The sequence below is a fragment of the Trachypithecus francoisi genome, unplaced genomic scaffold, assembly GCF_009764315.1.
Source record: "Trachypithecus francoisi isolate TF-2019V2 unplaced genomic scaffold, Tfra_2.0 Lachesis_group21, whole genome shotgun sequence".
NCBI classification, from domain to species: domain Eukaryota; kingdom Metazoa; phylum Chordata; class Mammalia; order Primates; family Cercopithecidae; genus Trachypithecus; species Trachypithecus francoisi.
In genome coordinates, this window is record NW_022681467.1 from 31,755,677 (window position 1) to 31,776,360 (window position 20,684).

General features: G+C 48.2%; 1 protein-coding gene across 21 annotated transcripts in view; it reads left to right on the forward strand.

Moving 5' to 3' along the window:
• The window catches only part of EPB41L1 (erythrocyte membrane protein band 4.1 like 1), a 141,417-nt gene extending 122,759 nt beyond the window's left edge, over positions 1–18,658 (forward strand). For 20 of the 21 annotated variants that reach the window (XM_033186289.1, XM_033186285.1, XM_033186288.1 and 17 more), the window contains 5 exons: positions 3,968–4,054; positions 5,190–5,273; positions 7,291–7,371; positions 7,703–7,819; positions 15,199–18,658. In XM_033186289.1, the coding sequence (XP_033042180.1) occupies positions 3,968–4,054; positions 5,190–5,273; positions 7,291–7,371; positions 7,703–7,819; positions 15,199–15,207 (378 nt within the window). In that variant the 3' untranslated portion in view covers positions 15,208–18,658. The remainder of the gene's footprint in view (positions 1–3,967; positions 4,055–5,189; positions 5,274–7,290; positions 7,372–7,702; positions 7,820–15,198) is intronic. The other variant, XM_033186292.1, reaches the window with a different exon arrangement.
• Positions 18,659–20,684: the final 2,026 nt, after the last annotated feature.

Here is a 20,684-nt window from a genome sequence, read left to right on the forward strand (position 1 = left end):
TTGGAACAGGATTTTTGGAACCCCCCCCCCATTGAGAGACCTCATGGTTCTGCTACTTATTTGCTGTCTGACCCATGAAGGAAGACCCTTGGCCTCAGGTGTCCTCATCTGTAAAATGGCAGTAATCCCCATTCTACAGTTCTTAAGGGACCCTGGCAATACTAGATCCTTTCATGATTAAACAGAACAGATAGCATTTGGCACACAGGTTGTGGTTCCAGGCAATGTGCCGAGACTCCTGAGTGGATCATCTCAGTGGATGCTCTTCCCTCCACAACCTTTACAGATGAGGAAACTGAAGTTCAGAGAGGTAAAGCGACTTACCCAAGGTCACACAATTAATAAGTGGTAGTGCCAGGTTATCCACAGGCATTCTAACACCAGGAGCCCCACTTTCAACCCCAGCCACTCTGCTCTGCTCCCTTAATCCTGACCATTGTGAACATCCGCCACATGGGGCTGGGGCTGCGGTTGCGGCCGCTACTCGGGCTAGGAAAGGTAGCAGTGCTGGAGCCAGATCTATCTTGAGCCACTGAGAAGTTGTTTTCAAATGCTTTTTCTTGCCAACCCCCTGACATATACATAGGAAGGGAATTCCATTAATCTAGACTAGCCAGCAGGTAGGTTTTGAATACACAGAAATTTTAAGATCAATAAGTCCCAACTAGTTACCAGCTTGCACACCTTTCCCTGGTCACTCAGTTCCTCCTCTCCCCTCAGTCCTTCACCACGTGTCATTGGGATGCTTGTAGGGCTAAATTTAAATCCATGCGTATGGTGAGCAGGCACTTATACCATTCATTTACTCATCCATCCATCCATCCATTCATTCATTTGTTCCAAAAACATTTATTAGTCTCTACTATCTGCCTGGTATGGGGGATATAGTTGAAGAAACTATACTGCCTGCTGGGATTCATTCATTCAAATGACCGTCATGAGCACCTTTAATGTGCTGTGCCCATGTATTTAGGTTCTGGGCATACAGTGGAGAACAAGGCCCAGCTGTCCCACTTCCTGGCTGGATGACCTTGGGCAAGTCACCTGAACCTCTCCAAGCCTCGGTTTTCACTTCTGTAAAATGGGTGAGGGTAGAGGGCAGTAATAGCATGACCTCAAAAGGCTGATGTGAGGGGGAACCAAAGCAATCTGTGCAAAGCCCCGAGAACAGTGCCTGGCACATAGTAAGTGGTCTGAAGATGTGAGCTGCAGTTACTTCTTTCCTACCTTCATGGGATAGGGTAATAACACTCTCCTAGGGGCCACCAGGAAGGCAGCTATGGGGTGACAGCTCTGCCAGGAGGAGCCAGGAAAGGCTTTCTCTAGGCAGGGACATTTGAGTGAGCTATGCCTGAAGGATAAATTAAGGTACAGTCCTGGGGAAAGGCATTCTAGACAGTGGGAAAAGCAAGTGCAAAGGGCAGAAGGGAAGAAGCATAGCATTTGGGGGAGGGCCAGTGGTCAAGAAAGCCAGATGTCAAGCACATGGAGGAGGAGTCGGGGGTGAAGAGCTGGAAAGGAAGTCTAGACCAGAGCTTGATGGGCCTCAGATGTCATATACCAAATTCAAACTTCTGTCGTGCAGACAATGGGGAATCACTTAAATTTTTTACATTAGGGACATGATGTAATCAGATATGTGTTTCTGTGTTTTAGAAAGATTATTCTAGCAACCTCTGTGGATGAGGGACTTGAGCAAAAAATTCTTCCCTCCTTCTCTCTCTCTCCTTCCTTCCACAAGTGTTGATTGAACACCCATGATGTGTACAGTTCTGTACCAGCCACTGTGAATCCAGCTGAAGAAGGGAACATCCCTGAGGTCTGGGGCCCACATGCCACTGGGAGAGACAGAGAGAGAAGGCAGGGAACCAGCTTAGACGTTGGTGCCCAGGCTGGGTTGGGGCTGGAGTGCAAGGAGGTGGATGCAGAGAAGGGGTCAGAGTTAAAGGATGCCTGGAGGGAGGAAAGCCCAGGATTTGGTCGTTGGTAGGATGTTCAGGGGACAAGAGGAAAGATGAGCTCGTGACACTGTTCACTAACCAGTGGTTCTCAAAATGTGGTTCCAGGAACCTGTTAGCAAGGCAGGTCCTTTGGGCTCCTCCTTAGGCCTATTGACTCAGAAACTCTAGGGTGGGACCCAGCAGTGTGTGTTTTTCCAAGCCCTCCAGCTGATTCCTCTGCTGATATAAACAGAGCACTGGGGGAAAGTGCTCTTTAATGACAAGCATGTGTTGGAAGTGGAAGAAGCAGTGAATTCCGTTCGAGATCGGATGAATCTGAGGTGCCTGTGGAATGTTTCCAGGGGAAAATGTCTAGGACACAACCGGTTTTAAAGGCCTAGAGTCCAAGAAAGATCTGGGCTACAGGTGAAGGGATAGGGGACTTTGACTTCCATGAGGCAGCAGAAGCTGTTGAGTGGCCGAGGTGGCCCAGAGAGTGGGTGGCAAGTGAGGAGAGCCTGAATGTGGAGGGAGAGAGGGCTGAGTTTGCCTTGGTCAGGGAGAAGAACTGCTCCTCCTAGAGGCAGGTGATGGGACTGGCCAAGGATACAGGAGAGGAAAGGAGGAGCAGAGGGTGCCTTGTTTTGAATGACTGATGTCCCTAGTGGTGGCCTCTGTTTTCAGTGTGAAGGTGGAGGTGAGGCTTTGCCCTGGGAAAGACAGAACAATGAGAGAATAAGAGGCTTTAAGGAAGACCTTCCCAGAATGATGCTAGGATTCAGAGGGGTTAGTGTCTGTTAAGGGGAAAGGAAGCATTGAGCCCGGAAGCTGCCCTTGGAAAGCCTGCTGCTGGGCCACATTCTGGAACTGCAGGTGCATCTGGGAACGTGCCTTGTGGTACAGTACCAAAGAACCAGGCTGCTGGCAGCCTCAGCTGGATACAGGTGTGGGAGCGGCAGGGGAAAGTCAGTGAGTTTCTGTTCTCACCTGCCCCTTGGTAGGCAGAAGTCCAGATCTAGTACCATGCCCGGACCAGAACAAGAGGTCAGGCCACTGAGGACCTGCAGAATGGACACAGTTCTGGGTCTCTGGACAGACAAGGCTGAGCCCTGAGATGGTGCAGAAAGTAGGAGGTAGAAGCAGGCAGCTGGGCCCTGGCCAGATCAGGGGCAGTAAGTCTGGGGACAATTCCAAGAAGATCTAGCAGTTAGATTTTAAGGTAGGGCCAAGAGAGCTGTTTGAAGGGAAAGATTCCCAAGGGCAGAGTGGCGTGCAGAGTGTGTCAGACGTAGAGTCAGACAACATGGAGTTAAGTTCCAGCTCTACCACTAGCTTGCTGGGGGACTGAACACTTAAGTTTCTCTCACCCTCCAGTTTCTCATCTGCAAATCAGGAATATTAAAAATAATGTCCTACCGGTGTTATGAGAATTAAATGAGATAAGGCATGTAACATCCTTAAAACGATGCCTAGCACATAGCAAGCACTCAGAGAGTCATTATTATTATTATATTCTAAATAGCCAGCTTATGCCCCTATATTTATCCTATGTATTCTGGTTTGCAAAACCTTTTCTACTCCATTGGCTTCATAGGTTCTCTGTGGGATTGGGGCAAGGGTCCCTTTTTACAGATGAATCTGCAAGGCCCATAGAGAGGAAGTGGCTCTGCCCCAAGTCTCATGGCTCGAAGGTGGCAGAGCAGGACACGAACCTGAATCTGGCAACTCCTCTGCTAGTGCTTCTGGAGAACAATGCCATGTCTTGATCACTACAGTGTTCCTAACGCCAGACAGTCTGTAAATGTTGGTTGAATGAGTGACTGTGCAAGTGTGCGAGTGAACGAGTGTGTGCCTGAGTGAGCAAGGGATGAGTGAGAGGAGGCAGAACTGAACGATGCCTTCAGTCCTTTGCTTCTACTGTTTCTACTCAACCTTGTGGTCGTCATAGCTACGTGGCCACGTGCTCCGGCCATCCTGGGGGCCCACCCGGCTGAGAGCTGGCCATCTGAGCACTATTGTTTCCCCAGGAGAACAGTCTCAAGTCCGGGAAGGGGGCAGCTGCCATGATCCCAGGCCCACAGACGGTGGCCACGGAAATCCGTTCTCTTTCTCCGGTAAGTGGGCAAGGCCAGCTCAGGCTAGGGGACTCCACACTGAGAATATGGGCATGGACCCATGTATGGCTGGCAGGAAGTGCAGTGTTGAGCCCAGAAGGCACCCTTCTAGGTGCAAAGCCAGGAAACTGGACCCTTTTCAGTTGCCAACAGGGCTCCCTGGTGCCTGCTAGAATCTCATGAGTGGCCCTCTCCCCTCTGCCCACACATGTAAGTGGGGCATTGGTGGCTTGTGAGGGTGAAGCGGCCCCTCACCTTAGTGGTGCTGCTGATGGTTCTTTTGCATCTGCCCTCCCTACTAACCAGGAAGAGCAATGGACTGGGAGGCCAGAGGCTTGGATTCTGGACCTGCCTCTGTTGGTGCCTGCCCGGTGACCCTGAGTCTGTCACTGTAGGGTCTCTTTCAGCTCTTGCATTCTCCAAGTCTGTGGTTCTCACTGTTCAGCTCCGTAGAGAGCGTGCACCTGGCTATGACAGGTTGGGGCGTCAGAAGGGCTGTGTTTCCACCTTGGATCCCTTTGGTCATTCTTCCATGATGCCAGGATTCTTAAATTATAGGGTATTGTTAGGATTCTGGGCCTCAGGAATCTCAGCGTCTAGGAATCTCAGATTCTAGGGTTTGAGAATTTGTTGGGTCTAGGTTTCTGAAGATTCCAGTATTCTTGAAATCTTTTTTTTTTTTTTTTTTTTTTTTTGAGACAGAGTCTCTCTCTGTCGCCCAGGCTGGAGTGCACTGGCCAGATCTCAGCTCACTGCAAGCTCCGCCTCCCGGGTTCATGCCATTCTCCTGCCTCAGCCTCCCGAGTAGCTGGGACTACAGGCGCCCGCCACCGCGCCCGGCTAGTTGTTTTTTTGTTTTTTTTTTTTTTGTATTTTTTAGTAGAGACGGGGTTTCACCGTGTTAGTCAGGATGGTCTCAATCTCCTGACCTCGTGATCCACCCGTCTCGACCTCCCAAAGTGCTGGGATTACAGGCTTGCGCCACCGCGCCTGGCCTGTTCTTGAAATCTTAATGGCTCAAAGCATCTTGGCTTCGAAACGTCACCTTCACGGGGCCCTTTACCCCACCCTGCCCCCCCCCAGAGCCCAGTGTCCTTACCTGACACCTTGGGTGGGGGGTGGTTATATTCTGCAGATCATCGGGAAAGATGTCCTCACCAGCACCTACGGCGCCACTGCGGAAACCCTCTCAACCTCCACCACCACCCATGTCACCAAAGTGAGTAGCAGCAGGGTACCCCATGCCCCCAGCCAAGCTGCAGGCGAGAAGGTCATGACTGTTATTCAGCTTTGGCTTCGCCATCTATAAAGTGGGCAGAGAAAACCTGTAGTGTTTACCAGTTTCTAGAATACTGTGCACTTTGTCCTGTGCCACATGTTGTTCTAGGCACGGGCCCTTCCCACACGGCGTTGACAGCCAGGCTAGAGGGAACAATACTCTCCTCTTTGAAGTAACTGTGAACCATGGCGTGTGCACCTTGTAGATGGAAAATGCTGGAGGAATCTAGATGGGGTGACATATGAGAGGCCCTGCAAGAGTCAGGAAACATCTCCTAGAAGAAGTAGGGACTGAGTAGAGTCTTGGAAAGCCAGGCAGGACACCTGAGGGAGGAGAAGACAGATGCAGGTGTTCTAAGCAAAGCAGAAGAGGGAAGCAGAAATTGTGTGTTTGCTTATTTGTTTGTTCGTTGAGCAGATGTTAGTGAGTGTCAACTTTATTTGTGTTGGCCTCTGTGCCAGGGGCTGCTGGATGTAGCCATAAGTGAGGCATGGGACATGAGAAGCACCTGTAGGGGGTGTAACTGGGAAATTAGGTTGTACTGGCGACAGGGAGGTGGAATATAGAGCAAATAACAAATACCAGGACACATTTGACTCTGGAGGATCTGGGCCTCAGGGAGATTGGAAAGCCATGAAGATTTTTAGATTGGAGGGTAACCAGTGAAAATAGGTTTAAGGAGAGAATATCAGATCCACTAGGATGTGTAGATAGGTGGGAGAAAGAAGAGGGAGAAGTATGGAGAGAGATGGATAGTAAATAACTCAGGCCTGATGGGGAGGGCCTAGACCAGGGTGTGAGTCAGAGCCCAGGTGGGAAGAGGTAGGGACAAAGGAGGGAAGCCTTCCTGGGTGAACCAGCAATAAGGACAAGGGCTAGTTGGGAGGCAGGCAGGCTGATGCATCCATACCTATGTGGCCAGGAGGAAGGCAGGAGGGCACCTAGCCAGGGCTGGAGGCCTGGAGCAGCCAGGTTGATGAGCCATCAGAGGAGAACTCTGGTCAGTTGCACCGGGCCTTCGTGCACAGACTGTCCTGGCCTCTGCCTGCGCCTCTGCAGGATTCAGCACTTTCTCACATACCCCACAGAGAACCCACTCTCAATAAAAACATTACTGAGCAATGTTGACTTCTCTGAAAGCTTTATGGGAGGTTTTACATCCCACGCCCACAGCAGACAGTTCAGGAAACTCTTCTTCCCAAAGTCCCTGCCAACTGGGAGCCCCTTCTTCTTTCTATCCGCTCCTGACTCCAGCTGGGATTCCCCACAGACACCACCCTGCTTTAACATGCCAAACAATTAGGTCCCGCCTCAGCTATTACTTCGAAACGTGTCCAAATCCTGTGCCTTCAGAAAACAGCGGAGGTCATAAGTATCATCAATCTAATTTTCTCTTGTAGTATTGTTGGAAGTTGTTCAAGGCAGAACCTTGTCACCATTCACATTTCATTCATGTGTTCATTCAACAAATCTGCATTCAGCACTGCCCTGGTTCGACTGGGTGAGGGAGTGGGAGAGGAGGGGATACAGAGATGAACAAAATACAGACCCTGCCTTCAAGAACTGGCAGCCTGGTGAGGTGAACATGGCCACAGACACACATATGGTCGGCACCAGGCAGAGAAGTCCAGAACTGTGAGAGAGACAGACTCAGTGCTCAGGGAGTACCAAGGCAGGAAGGCAGAAGCATTGCCAACCAGGGTGTGAGAGGCAGCATTGGAGCTAGGCTTGGAAGACCTAGATGGGGTGGTTTGGTAGTTTTGGGGAGTGGTGGCAACCAGACAAGATCTGCAGTTCAAAGTCCAAAACCAGAAAAGAAAAAATCTGAGGAAGTCAGGAGAGAAGGTAACTGCTGGTTCTCAGCCCTGCCCTTGAGAGATGATTTGGGTAGGTCCCCTCTTGAGGCTGCTGCCCCAACAGGACCCAAGAGTGACCTCACCTCCCTCTCCCTCTGCAGACTGTGAAAGGAGGGTTTTCTGAGACAAGGATCGAGAAGCGAATCATCATTACTGGGGATGAAGATGTCGATCAAGACCAGGTATGGGGGTAGGGACAGTTCTTCCCAGTGCCACTGCCCAGTCCTCAATCCCTCCTATGTCGGGTTACCCATGGATGGCTACGCTCATGGGCAGAGAAGGTGTCCACTTCTTGCTGACCCTGTTCAGATAAGAAACCCCCAAGGAAAGGGCACTGGATGGGAGCCAGAAGGAGCCAGAAGAGCCGAGCTCTAGTCTCTCCCTTTAATGTTGACTTTGCCCCTCCCTGGCCCTCAGTTTCTCCAGCTGTGCACTAGAGGGCTTGCTGTTTTTCACAGTCTCTCTCATCTTGGATATTTCATGGTTCCTTCCTTTGCTGTTCTTTATCACCAGGCTCTGGCTTTGGCCATCAAGGAGGCCAAACTGCAGCATCCTGATATGCTGGTAACCAAAGCTGTCGTATACAGAGAAACAGACCCATCCCCGGAGGAGAGGGACAAGAAGCCACAGGTAAGGCTCCTGAGGCCCAGCAACCATGAGAGAGAGGAGGGATCAGTAGCAAGATCCTCTGAGGGCCATTTCCATCTGAGAACCCAGTGGCTTGACCCCTAGTGCAACTTTGACCCGCCCCCGCACCAGCCTTCCTGATTTGCTGATTTGGGCACCTCCCCGAGAGACAAGTCCGTGGGGAGAGGAAGGAAGACTGGTTCCTTGGCTTCTTTGGGGTTTCAGGCTCCAGATCCAGAAAAATAAATCCAGAAGTGGTTAAAAATTTTTTTAAAGGGAGGGAAATGGAGAGAGGAATGACATGGATATTGAGGTGGGACAAATGGAGGCCCTCATTATCTCCTTGGGCATTGCCTATAAACCAGAAGTCAGAAAAAGTCCTACTAGGCCCAGTGCCACATTCCTGGCCCTGAGTCTCTCTCTCTATTACAAGTCACTGAATGTTGTTAAGGGGACATGATGACCAGAGCCCTTGATCTCTTCTGTCTTGCTTGATTGCAGTTTTTTTTTTTTTCTTTTTGAGATGTGGAGTCTCTGTTGCCCAGGCTGGAGTGCAGTGGTGCAATCTTGACTCACTGCAACCTCCGGCTCCTGGGTTTGAGTGATTCTCCTGCCTCAGCCTCCCGAGTAACTGGGACTACACGTGTGCGCCACCTCACCTGGCTAATTTTTACATTTTTAGTACAGACGGGGTTTCACCTTGTTGGCCAGGCTGGTATCAAACTCCTGTCCTCAAGTGATCCACCTGCCTCAGCCTCCCAAAGTGCTGGGATTACAGGTGTGAACCACCACACCTGGCATGATTGCATCTTGACTTCTGAGACCTGCATGGGCCAAAATCCTAGGGAACCTATATTCTCCTGTTTAATTGTAGGCCATCAGTGCTTTGGTGAATAAGATAAATAAGATGATGTTGGGGCACATAGGGCTTTTAGCAGCCTAAATTAGGGGAGGGGTTCTTCTGGGCCCTCTGGAAATTTACCAGATCTTATCAGATCTATAAAACAAAATCCCATAGACATTGAGTTGGATAAAATAAGCCAGGCACAGAAAGTATAAACTGTATGATTCCATTCATAGGGAGTCCAAAAGCAAGCAAAACTAATCTACAATGTTGAAAATCAGAACATTTCTGATTCTCTGAGAAAAAAATCCTTCTGATTTTTCTGTTACTTCTGGGATGCAGTATTCACAAGGAAGAGGGAAGGGCCACAAAGGAATCTTCTAGGGTGCTGGAAGTGTCACTATTTTCAACTGGGTAGGTTACATGGGTGTATAGATATAAACACATTTATAAAATTCTTCTCTCACTTAGAGTTGTGCACCTCACACATTTCACGGGTTCTACCACAACGAAAAAAATCCATCTCAAAGACCCCACAAATATAATCACTGGTCTCGTTTTTGCCCTTTTTCTTGAATGAATGAAACCAGTCTTTTCTAGAAAGATACAAGAATGTTTCTTTTCCTTTGATTACCAGACCCCTTAATGTCAGAAGAAAAAGCACTGAAACATTTTCCTGCTGCTTTGAAAGGCTGCTAACCTCTGGTCTGAACTAGGGCTGTTCAACAGAACTTTCTGCAGTGATGGAAGTGTTCTTTCTGTGCTGTCTGGGATGGTAGTCGCTAGCTGCACGTGGCTACTGAGGACTTGAAATTGGCTAGTCTAAAAAAAAATGTGCTTTAAGGGTGAAATACGTGCAGGATTTTGAAGATTTAATATGAAAAAAAGAATGTAAATGATCTCAATAATTTTTACATTGGTTACATATTTAAATGATAAGGGATACATCAGGTTAGGTAAAATGTACTATTAAAATTAATTTCACCTGACTGGGCATGGTGGCTCACACCTGTAATCCCAGCACTTTAGGAGGCCGAGACAGGTGGATCACCTGAGGTCAGAAGTTTGAGATCAGCCTGACCAACATGGTGAAACCCTGTCTCTACTAAAATACAAAATAAGGAGTGGGGATTCGTGGGTGCCTGTAGTCCCAGCTACTAGGGAGGCTGAGGCAGGAGAATTGCTTGAACCCGGGAGGCGGAGGTTGCAGTGAGCCAAGATAGCACCATTGCTCTCCAGCCTAGGCAACAGAGCGAGACTCCATCTCAAAAATAAAAATAAAATAAAGTTAATTTCACCTGTTTCTCTTTAAATCATTTTGGATGTAAACTAAAAATGAGAACTTTGATTGTGAAATTAAAATTTTCCATTTATCTAGAAATATTTGGAAAGACAGAAATATATAGAAAATTTCAGAAATGTTATCTAGAAAATCTATTATCTAGGAAAAAAAATTTTTTTTTTTTGAGATGGAGTCTCACTCTGTCACCCAGGCTGGAGTGTGGTGGCACAATCTTGGCTCACTCCAGCCTCCACCTCCCAGATTCAAGTGCTTCTTGTGCCTCAGCCTCCCAAGTAGCTGGGAATACAGGCGTATGCTACCACACCCAACTAATTTTTGTATTTTTAGTAGAGATGGGGTTTCACCATGTTTGCCAGGCTGATCTCGAACTCCTGACCTCAAATGATCTGCCTGACTCAGCCTCCCAAAGTGCTGGGATTACAGGTGTGAGCCACTGCACCCGGGCCTATGTAGGAAAATTTTAAATTCCATGTGTAATCCACATTCTATTTCTACTGGACAGCACTGGTCTAGAAGTGTAGGTTGGCCATGGGTAGAGCCTACCTCCCAGCCTTCCTCAGACTTTCATACAAGTGATTGCCATTCCTATCCCCTCAGTTTTTCAATCATTCTTCCTTTATTCCTCCCAAATCTCAGAGTGGTAGAGTGTAGGCCACTTGCTAAGCTGGGTGTATCACCTGGGGAAGCCTGTTTAAAATACAGGCACTAGAGAACCCTCTCCATAAAGTCTGATTTAGAAAGACTGGACTGGGACCTGGGATCTGCATTGCCTGGGAATCTTCATTTCTACCTTGGTCCTTAGGGAGTCCCCATGCAGCCAGGTATAGGAGCCACTGATGCAAAGAACTCTGTACTGGGAATCCAGGGACCTGGCTCTAAAGCTATTCCACTGACTGGTGTGTGACAGTAGGTCCGTTTCTTCCCACATGGGGACTCGGTTTCCTCATTTGCAAAATGAAGAGGTGGAGCGAGCCCCCTTCCAATTATAGTCCTCTGCCTATTTGCTTTCCTGGAGTATCTGTTGTGTGTTTCTCATCTCTTCTCCATTCCCTCTTTCACGCCTCCTCATCTTTCCCAGGGCATTCAGAACCAGGCCCCCAGGCTCCTGCCTTCCCATTTCCCTAGCCATTCAGAGCTCTCATCCTGGCCTCCACATCCTGCCCCCTCTACCCCCACCTCAATGCAGTCTTTTCATATCTGCCCACCTCACTGCTCCCTTTGCTGTCTCATTCTCTCCTCCTCGCCTCTCTTTAGTTCTTTCTTTGCTGCCATTGCCCCACGCACCACCATGCACCATCTCTCTCTCTCTTCTGGGTTGTTCTGTAAAGGTCACCTTGTTTATGTTGCCCTGGCAAGCCAGAAGTTTCTCTCCTTTGCCTTTTCTGCCCACATGCTTTACCAGTAGTTATGGTCAAGTAGAACCCACGTCTGACTCTTAATACAGTCAGACTCATTAATTCTGGAAGAGGTCTCCTCTGAATTTGAAAACTCCTTTTTAAAGTGCTTGGAAACATTGGCTTAATGGATGGATGCCTCTTGGTACCCCAAGGAAGAGCGCTGCACTCCTGCAGAGTCTCAAGCCCTGCCCTTTATTAGCTGTGTGACCTTTTAGCAAATCATTTAAACTTTTCAGCCTGTTTCTTTGTCAGCCAAATGGCAGTGATCATCACAGTAATAACAATCGCTATAATTTATGGAAAGCTTACGCTGTGCCAGGCACCAGGCCGTGCACTCAACACAAGTACTGTTACCTGCTCATTCATTTTACAAATGAGGAAACTGAGGCTCAGAGATGTTAAGTGGCTTGCTCACAGTCATGAAGCTGTGAACATGATGGATTGATTACAGAGTGAAACCCAATCTGTTAGATTCCAAAACCCAATGGACTTGACCTCACCACACTCACTTTTCATAACATCTGTCTCCTAGGGCTACCAAGATCATCCATGCAGCATGGTAGTTAGCACAGTGCCTGGCACATAGTGAGTGCTTAATGAAAGTTCATTATGACTACTATTACTATTAACTTGAAGTAGGCTAACAAAATGCTGCACGCAGGGACTGTGCTGTGCTGTAATAAACCAAAAAGAATAAACCATAACACTGTGTTGTTTAGATGTCTTTGGTACTTCTGAAGTGTCTATGGGCTTATGAAGATATCCCACATACCCAGAATAATGATTACACTGACTTATAGGACAGCCACTTCATTAACTGATGCACAAACTTAAAGTGCAGCCTGTTACTATAAGGAAAAACAAAACAAAAACTAATGCCTGGTTAGGATGTAGCAAAATTGCGTAGAAAGAGTACTACTCAATTTTGACCAGGGGCCAGGCGTAGTGGCTCACACTTGGAATCCCAGCACTTTGGGAGGCTGAGGCAGGAGGATTTCTTGAGCCCAGGAGTTCAAGACCAGCCTGGCCATCATAATGAGACCTTCGTTTCTAGAAAAAGTTAAAAAGATTAACTGGGTGTGGTGGCTGGCACCTGTAGTTCCAGCTACTTGGGAAGTTGAAGCAGGAGGATTGCTTGAGTCCAGGAGGTCGAGGCTGCAATGAGCTATGATTGTGCCACTGCAATCCAGCCTGGCAATAGAGCAAGACCCTGGTAAAAAAAAAAAAAAAAAAAAAAGGAAGGAAGGAATAGATGGATACACCTAGGTTTTGGAGCTAGAAACACCTTGGTAGCTGTGTGTCCAGAGGAACCTCTCTGACCTCAGTTTCCTCACCTGCAAAATGTCATTAATGTAGAAATTGGGCCGGGCGCGGTGGCTCAAGCCTGTAATCCCAGCACTTTGGGAGGCCGAGACGGGCGGATCACGAGGTCAGGAGATCGAGACCATCCTGGCTAACACTCTGAAACCCCGTCTCTACTAAAAAAGACAAAAAAAAAAACTAGCCAGGCAAGGTGGCGGTCGCCTGTAGTCCCAGCTACTGCAGAGGCTGAGGCAGGAGAATGACGTGAACCCGGGAGGCGGAGCTTGCAGTGAGCTGAGATCCGGCCACTGCACTCCAGCCCCGGTGACAGAGTGAGACTCCGTCTCAAAAAAAAAAAAAAAAAATGTAGAAATTGGAGTTGCTGTAATAACTAAACAACACCTGTGATGTACTGGATCTGTGTCTTGCCTACAGAAGGGGCTCAGCAAAGTGAACCTGTTTCCTTGTCCCTCTGAGGTTTCTCCATGTTTAGAGGTTGATGAGAGCACTGAGAAAGTCAGACCATAATTGTCTACCACCAGCCTGGTGCCTGAGGCCCTGTCTCCATGAGAGTGTTTATCTTGCTGGTCTTAATCTTCTCTTCCCTCCCCAAATCCTCCAGAAACATCTGTCTCTCCCTGCTTCAGTTGACTCTTGGTCTTCCTTCTTAACATTCTTCTTTCTTGAAGTCTTGCTATGAGTGTGGAAAGTCACCCATCTCACACAGAACCTTTTCCCTTCTCTCCCTGCAACCTCGCAGGTCAGACGTCTGGTTTCTGCTCCATATTCTCCCACTGGCCCACTTCCTTCAAAGAACACCTGTCTCCCAAACACCACCAGCAAGAGGGCAGCACTTGCCCATCTTCCTGACCTTACAAAATTTAATGGGAAAAAATTGACCTGTTCCAAAACAGGAACCTTGGGCTCTAGTCTTAGTTTTGCCAACTTGCTAAGCCTGAAGCCTCTGGGCCTCAGTTTTCCTGTCTGTCAAATGAGCCAAGAAAGATCTGTTTTCTGGGCCGGGCGCGGTGGCTCAAGCCTGTAATCCCAGCACTTTGGGAGGCCGAGACGGGCGGATCACGAGGTCAGGAGATCGAGACCATCCTGGCTAACACGGTGAAACCCCGTCTCTACTAAAAATACAAAAAAACTAGCCGGGTGAGGTGGCGGGCGCCTGTAGTCCCAGCTACTAGGGAGGCTGAGGCAGGAGAATGGCGTAAACCCGGGAGGCGGAGCTTGCAGTGAGCTGAGATCCGGCCACTGCACTCCAGTCCGGGCGACAGAGCGAGACTCCGCCTCAAAAAAAAAAAAAAAAAAAAAAAAAGATCTGTTTTCTGATTCCATTAGCACTTGACTGTATGCAAGTAGCAGAAATGATGTTTCATCTGTTAAATGGTTTTGAGTAGTTGCTGTGTGCCAGGCACAGTGTTGGACACTGGAAAGACAAGAGTTAAAAGACAGCCTTTGCCCTCAAGGAGATCAGAGTAGTGTGTGGTTAAATTAACAACAGCAACAATCGTCATAATAAGAACAGCCAGTATTTATTCAGCACTTACTATATGCTGGGCCCTTGCTTTAATTCCTCCCTATAATGGGAGGCAGAACCCATTTTACAGAGGAAGCAATTGAGGCTTAAAGAAGTTAAGAAACTTGCCAGGCACTGTGGCATGCACCAGTAATCCCAGCTACTTGGGAGGCTGAGGCAGAAGGATCACTTGAGGCCAGGAATTCAAGGCTGTAATGTGCATTAATTATGCCTGTGAATAGCTATTGCCCTCCAGCCTGAGCAACATAGTAAGACTCATCTCTTAAAAATTTTTTTAAAGGAAAGGAAGTTAAGAAACTCACCCAAGATTACAGAGCTAGCTGGCCCATAGAGTGCAGAGCCTGCTCTCTTAAACACTGAGTTTTGGAGCCAAACCTGGAATTCAGGCTCCATTTCTTTATTTAAACACTGCTGTCTGTGGTTTAATCTCCAGGACACAGCAAGCCCAAGGACAACAGAAAGGAAAAACAAATGAAAAAAGAACATCTGCAATTGTGACTAAACATTTCTTAGAGCTGACAAAAGATAGGAAGAAAAAGTGAAATGATGATGATCTTAGCTTCTTGGTGTTAAAGGACATTTTAACACATTTTCAGGCCAAGGTAAAAGATTACCACCTCCCTGGAAACAAGCGAGCAAACACACATGGGCTCTGGAATCCGACAGATGTGGGTTCAGTTCTCTGCTGCCCCACATAAGCTATGTGGTCTTGGAGTGCAGTGGCCATTCACAGGCATGATCATTACACATTACAGCCTCCAGTTTCTCACCTCAAGAGATCCTTCCACCTCAGCCTCCCAAGTGGCTGGGATTACAGGTGCAAGTCACTCTACCTTGCTGAGTCACAATAAAGGGCATATGGTAAAGGGTAGCAAAAACAACCTCTTGCCATGTATTTAAAAACAAGTGACTGAAGTTGCTAACTTTCCTTGTCCTCTTCCTTTTCCCCCACTCCCCACCCCCATTCTACCCCATGCCTCTGGCTTCCAGGAATCCTGACCTCTGTGAAGAGATCCTGGCATTTCTGGTCCAACCCAAGCCAGAGAACCATTAAGAAGGGGCCTTCGTTCTGGATTCTCCGACGCAACACCGACGTCCCAGCTGCGACGTACTGTCACTGATGAGAGACTGGGAAGGGAAAAGCATATATATATATATAGATATATAGAGATATAGATATATATACAGGAAACACCGCGTCCTTGCACTGCTGCTGGGGCTGGCAGAGCAGTTGGCCGACGGCAACAACTGACATCTGAACACCTACATTTCCTTTGCAGACAAATTGAAGAACTGGTGGGTTTTTTCAAGAAAAAAAATTATATAATAACTATAATCCCTTGCTCACTCCTTTCCCCCGCCAAATAAGAAACGCAAGCCAGACCACAATGATTGTAGAAGTCCCTCCCACCCTGGTTCTGCACGTTACAGTTAGCAGACGAGCAATTCCATTTGTTCTTCTCCAGCATTTCTGAGGCCCACTTGAATGCAAAGGAAAACACTCGCGCAGCAAAGCAAGAGAAGTCGCAGCAGCAAGACACGCACAGTCAACCATTTTCCGAGAAAGAAAGAAAATTCCCCACTTGGAAAGAAAGAGGAAGAACACTGGATTCTTACTTTCTGGATCTTGACACTGGGCTGCAAAATTCACCTGCCTCTCTCCCACCTCCCCTCACCCTCAACTCTCAATGTCTTGCTGTCATTTTCTGTCTCGGCTCCCTCCTCCCCCTTCCCCTGCCCAACACCCCTCACCCTCTGTGTCTGGGTCCTGCTGAGGGCCACTGCAGATGACTCTCCTTTGAAATGAGAAAAAGAAAAGAAAGCAAGAACAGAAAACGAAGCCACAGGAAGGGAAGTAGACATTGTATGTTTATGGTTTCTCATTATGAAGGTGCAGCTTGTAGGAGGTTTGTACGGATGTGCTTTTAAGTTATGTATATTGCATATAACAGGAAAAAATATTAAAATAAACAGTGTTGGTAAGTATGAAGCTGACATTCTAAAATTATAATTATCTGACTGTGATTGATGTATCCTGAGGTTCCTAGATCTCACTGAACTGGCCCAGCTAAGGAGACCCGGACTCTGGGTGTGGGTTGGCTCACAGTAGGGGCTGACGGGTTCAGTGTAGTAATACTGTGTGTGGTGTTTGTAATTGGTTGATTGGTGGGGAGGGGTGGGGGCCCCTAATGGAGAGGTGTGGGTTTAGCAAGAAAGAAGCAACACAGATGTCGTCCCCAGAATGCCAGTTCGAGACATCTTCTCCCTGCCCCCCTGGTAGCAGCAGTCAGGACCTGGTCTGTGCTCAGGTACCGGGTCCCAATCTGGGACTCTGCTGCTGAAGTTGCCACAGTAGAGGTCCCTGGCTTAGTCCTTATCTCCCTACGGGGCTTGCCTTGGTTTTCAGTCTTCTCTCTCTCTCTCTCTTTTTTTTTTTTTTTTGCCACATCCTGCCCTTCCCTGACCCCATTGTAATAACCAACTCCATATCCAAAGGGAGGTGGTGCTCCCAGCCATTATAGAAGATGATGGCTTTAACCTGACTGTCTAAAAATTCCCAGCTCAGCCTTTTCCTCTACTTTCTTCCTTGTTCTGAATCATTTCTTCTTCTCGGGCCAAAGTAGCTATGGTAAGGAGGCTGCACAGGGCAGACCCTGAGAGATCAAAACTGCATTTGCAAAGGCCTCCCCTGTCCCAGGACAAAGTTGAGAGTGACGGGCAATGTTGCTCAAAGGCTCCACCCTTGGCTTGGAGACCTCCCTCTTAATCAACATCTGATCTCTGAGCTTGTGCCCAGAAATCGCTCCAAGACCGCAGGAGACCTTCAAGAAGCTCACATCAAAAGCTTGGCATTGCTCTCTGCCACATGTGGGCTTCCTCAGCTTGTCTGCCACAAGCTACTTCTCTGAGCTCAGAAAGTGCCCCTTGGTGAGGGAAAATGTCCCACTGCACTGCTAATTTCTCACTTCCATTTTACCTCCCAGTCCTCCTTTTAAACCAGTTAATAAATTCATTCCACAAGTATTTACTGATTACCTGCTTGTGCCAGGGACTATTCTCAGGCTGAAGAAGGTGGGAGGGGAGGGTGGAGCCTGAGAAGACACCTGAGCCAGCTTTATATTTCAACCATGGCTGGCCCATCTGAGAGCATCTCCCCACTCTCGCCAATCTATTGGGGCATTGCCCAGGGGTGCCCCCAGGCGGCCCAGGTTAGATGTGTCCCTTTGGCTCGCTTGTCAGTGATGACATACACCTTAGCTGCTTAGCTGGTGCTGGCCTGAGGCAGGGCAGGAAATCAGAATAGTATTTGCTTCTCTGGGCAAATGGGAAGTTCAGCGGGGCAGCAGAATCAGCGGCATCCCCCGGGTGCAGGCCGGTGGGCCCACTCCAACTCCCCCTGAGTGCAGCAGCACACTTTCCATACGCCAGGTTCTTTCTACAATCCTGGTGGAAAAGCCACAGAACCTTCTTCTTGCCCTTCTTAACTTGAGAGCTCCTACTCGTTCTGGGTCAAGAGCTGGAGTGGTGGCTCCAATCCTCTCTGGGCCACTTCGGTCTAGGAACTCATCTTTGCAGGAACCAGGAGTCCTGAGCACACTGGACACACCTCAGAGGGAGGATCCTTGTTCTGGATTTTGTGCCTGGCTTCAGGGCAGGGATGAAGTGACCAGGCTTAGCTTGTGGAGTTTGTGGGCCACCAGGGCTTGGGGAAGTTGCCATCCTGTGGATGTTCTGACCTCCCTTCTACAGAGACACAGGCAGTGCCACTAGGGAGGAGGGGACCTGCAAAGCTAGAATCTAGGGCACTGTTTCCTCCCCATCCTCCTCTTTGTAGAGAATAGAGATGTTTGTCTTGTCTGTCTTCAACCTACTTTTCCTTTTCTCTTTTTCGTTTCTCATCCTCTCTGTGCCGCCTCTCTACCCAGGAGGCCATGTAGCATAGTGAAAAAAGTCCCTAAGGGCGGTTAGGAGTTCTGGGTGACCATCCTGGCTCAGCTCCTAACTCACCATGTGACATCAGGCTATCCCTGTTCCCCCTCTTGGGCCTCAGTTTCCCGACTTGCAAAATAAGCAGAAAGAACCAGATGCTCTCCAGGGTCTTTTTCTACTCTGCCATCTCATGGGTCTTCATTTTCTCTTGTTTTGTTTTCTCTGGATCTTTTCCATCTGAGGGTACAGGAAGTGCCAGGACCTGTTTCAGTTTTTGAATCCTGCAAGCACATTCCAAGACTGGCCTGAAATTGCATGAGCAACATCACTCGAAATAATTTTTTTTTCAAAAGCACCTTAACAACCAATTGCGATGCTGTCCTGTTCCTTTTTACTCACACCCTTCTCTCCTCTCTCGTCCCCATGCTCCCCCACCTCAGTGCTCCGTGCTGTATGCGTGTGCTCTCTGTTCTTGTATACTCAATAAAAGTGAAATAAATGTGTTTGATGCTGAACCATACTTCCTTGGTATCTCTTCTCTCTCTCTCTCTCTCTCTCTCTCTCTCTCTCTCTCTCTCTCTCTCTCTCTCTCACTGTCTCTCTCTGACCTTGGCTACTGGTACAAATTGGCATTGTGGGAAGGGCTAAAACTGAAGTGGAGACATCCCAACTTAGAACATGTTTATTCAACAAATGTTTGGAACTCAAGGTGGTATAGGCCTTGGGTGACTCTCCAGGCACAACACAAACAAGACAAAAGTCCCTGCCCTTCATGAACTCAGGCTACTGAAGGAAACAGATGCCAACACAGGCAAACAGTCGGTTACAGAGCCATCATCACTAGGAAAGAAATACACAGGGAAAAGGGAAGGAGGGTCACTGAAGGAGACCCCTTTAAATATGGTGGCCAGGTAAGGCCTCCCTGAGGAGGCGATCTGTAAGCTGAATGAAGAGAAGGATCAATTGGCCGGGCGTGGTGGCTCACCCCTGTAATCCCAGCACTTTGGGAGGCCGAGGCGGGCGGATCACGAGGTCAGGAGATCAAGACCATCCTGGTTAACACGGTGAAACCCCGTCTCTACTAAAATAATACAAAAAAATTAGCCGGGCGTGGTGGCAGGCTCCTGTAGTCCCCGCTACTCAGGAGGCTGAGGCAGGAGAATGGCGTGAACCTGGAGGCGGGGCTTGCAGTGAGCCGAGATCGCGCCACTGCAATCCAGCCTGGGTGACAGAGCAAGACTCCATCTCAAAATAAATAAATATATATATATATATAATACATAAATATATATCCTGAGCATTTCCTTATACTTTCAAATACTAAATACTTCTTTTCTTTGGAAAGGTAATTCATTAATGATACAAAGACTATGCAGTGAAAAGTGATTCTTCAGCCTTCTCCAAATTTCTGTCTCTTGTCAGAGGCAACTGCTGCGAGGAACATTATGAATCCTTCCCTGAATTTTCCTTATAGGTCTCATTTAGCAATCTGTTATCCCTAGAGTTCTGGAATAGGACTTGGTTTATAAACAATGGGTTTTCATATGATTCCTCAGTACCCTGTACACCCTGATCCATATTTCTGTCTCCCATAAAGGACCATCCTCTCTGCTTTTGTGGAATAATCAAAGGTAAGTTCACCCAGATCAGTGTTTTTCAACTGCATTGAGAGTGGGGAAATGACCCCTCCTCCTTTGCCCCCAACCCCTGCCCCGGGGACATTTAGGAATGGTGGTCACAACTGAGGGGTGCTACTAGCGTCTAGTGGGTATAGGCCAGGGTTGCTGCTAAACATCCTACAATGCACAGGACAGCCACGTACAACAAACACCTATCTGGCCCCAAATGTCAATAGTGCCAACGTTGAGAAATTCTGATCTGAATGGACATGTAACCCACAAGGTGGGACTCCTAGGCCACCACCTACAGCTTCTACATCGATTGTTCAGTGTCCTGGAGTCTCGGAGAAGATGGTGAGCCCAACTGAAACAGGGAGCTTTGAGACCAGACCACAGAGCTCAGCGCTTAAGACTGGGAGTGGGGAGGGGTGGAGAGGGAGCTGAGTTTCTTCATGCAGGAAATGAAACTTGACAGGACAGGCTGAGATTGATAAGCATGACTGTGACTGATGGAGGCTGTCTCTGGTTAATCCTGAAGTAGCTCATTGTGATTAACCATGACTACAGGGCCCGGTCTAGTCTGCAACCCACTAAAAGATAAATTTTGACCGAGACAGATTGGCGTATCCAGCTGTCACTGAGGAAATGTGACAGACAAGCTAAGGAGCAGCAGCACAAGAGATAAGAACAGACAGCCGTTGGTTTGCATTCTAGCTCTGCCGTTCTCTGGCTGTGTAACATCTCTTTGAACCTCAGTTTTCTCTTCTGCAAACTGGGAATACACATACCTTACTAGGGTTAGTGCAAGGATTAGAAATACCCAAGGGGGCCGGGTGCGGTGGCTCATGCCTGTAATCCCAGTACTTTGAGAGGCCGGGTGGGGGGGTGCGGATCACCTGAGGTCAGGAGTTCGAAACCAGCCTGGCC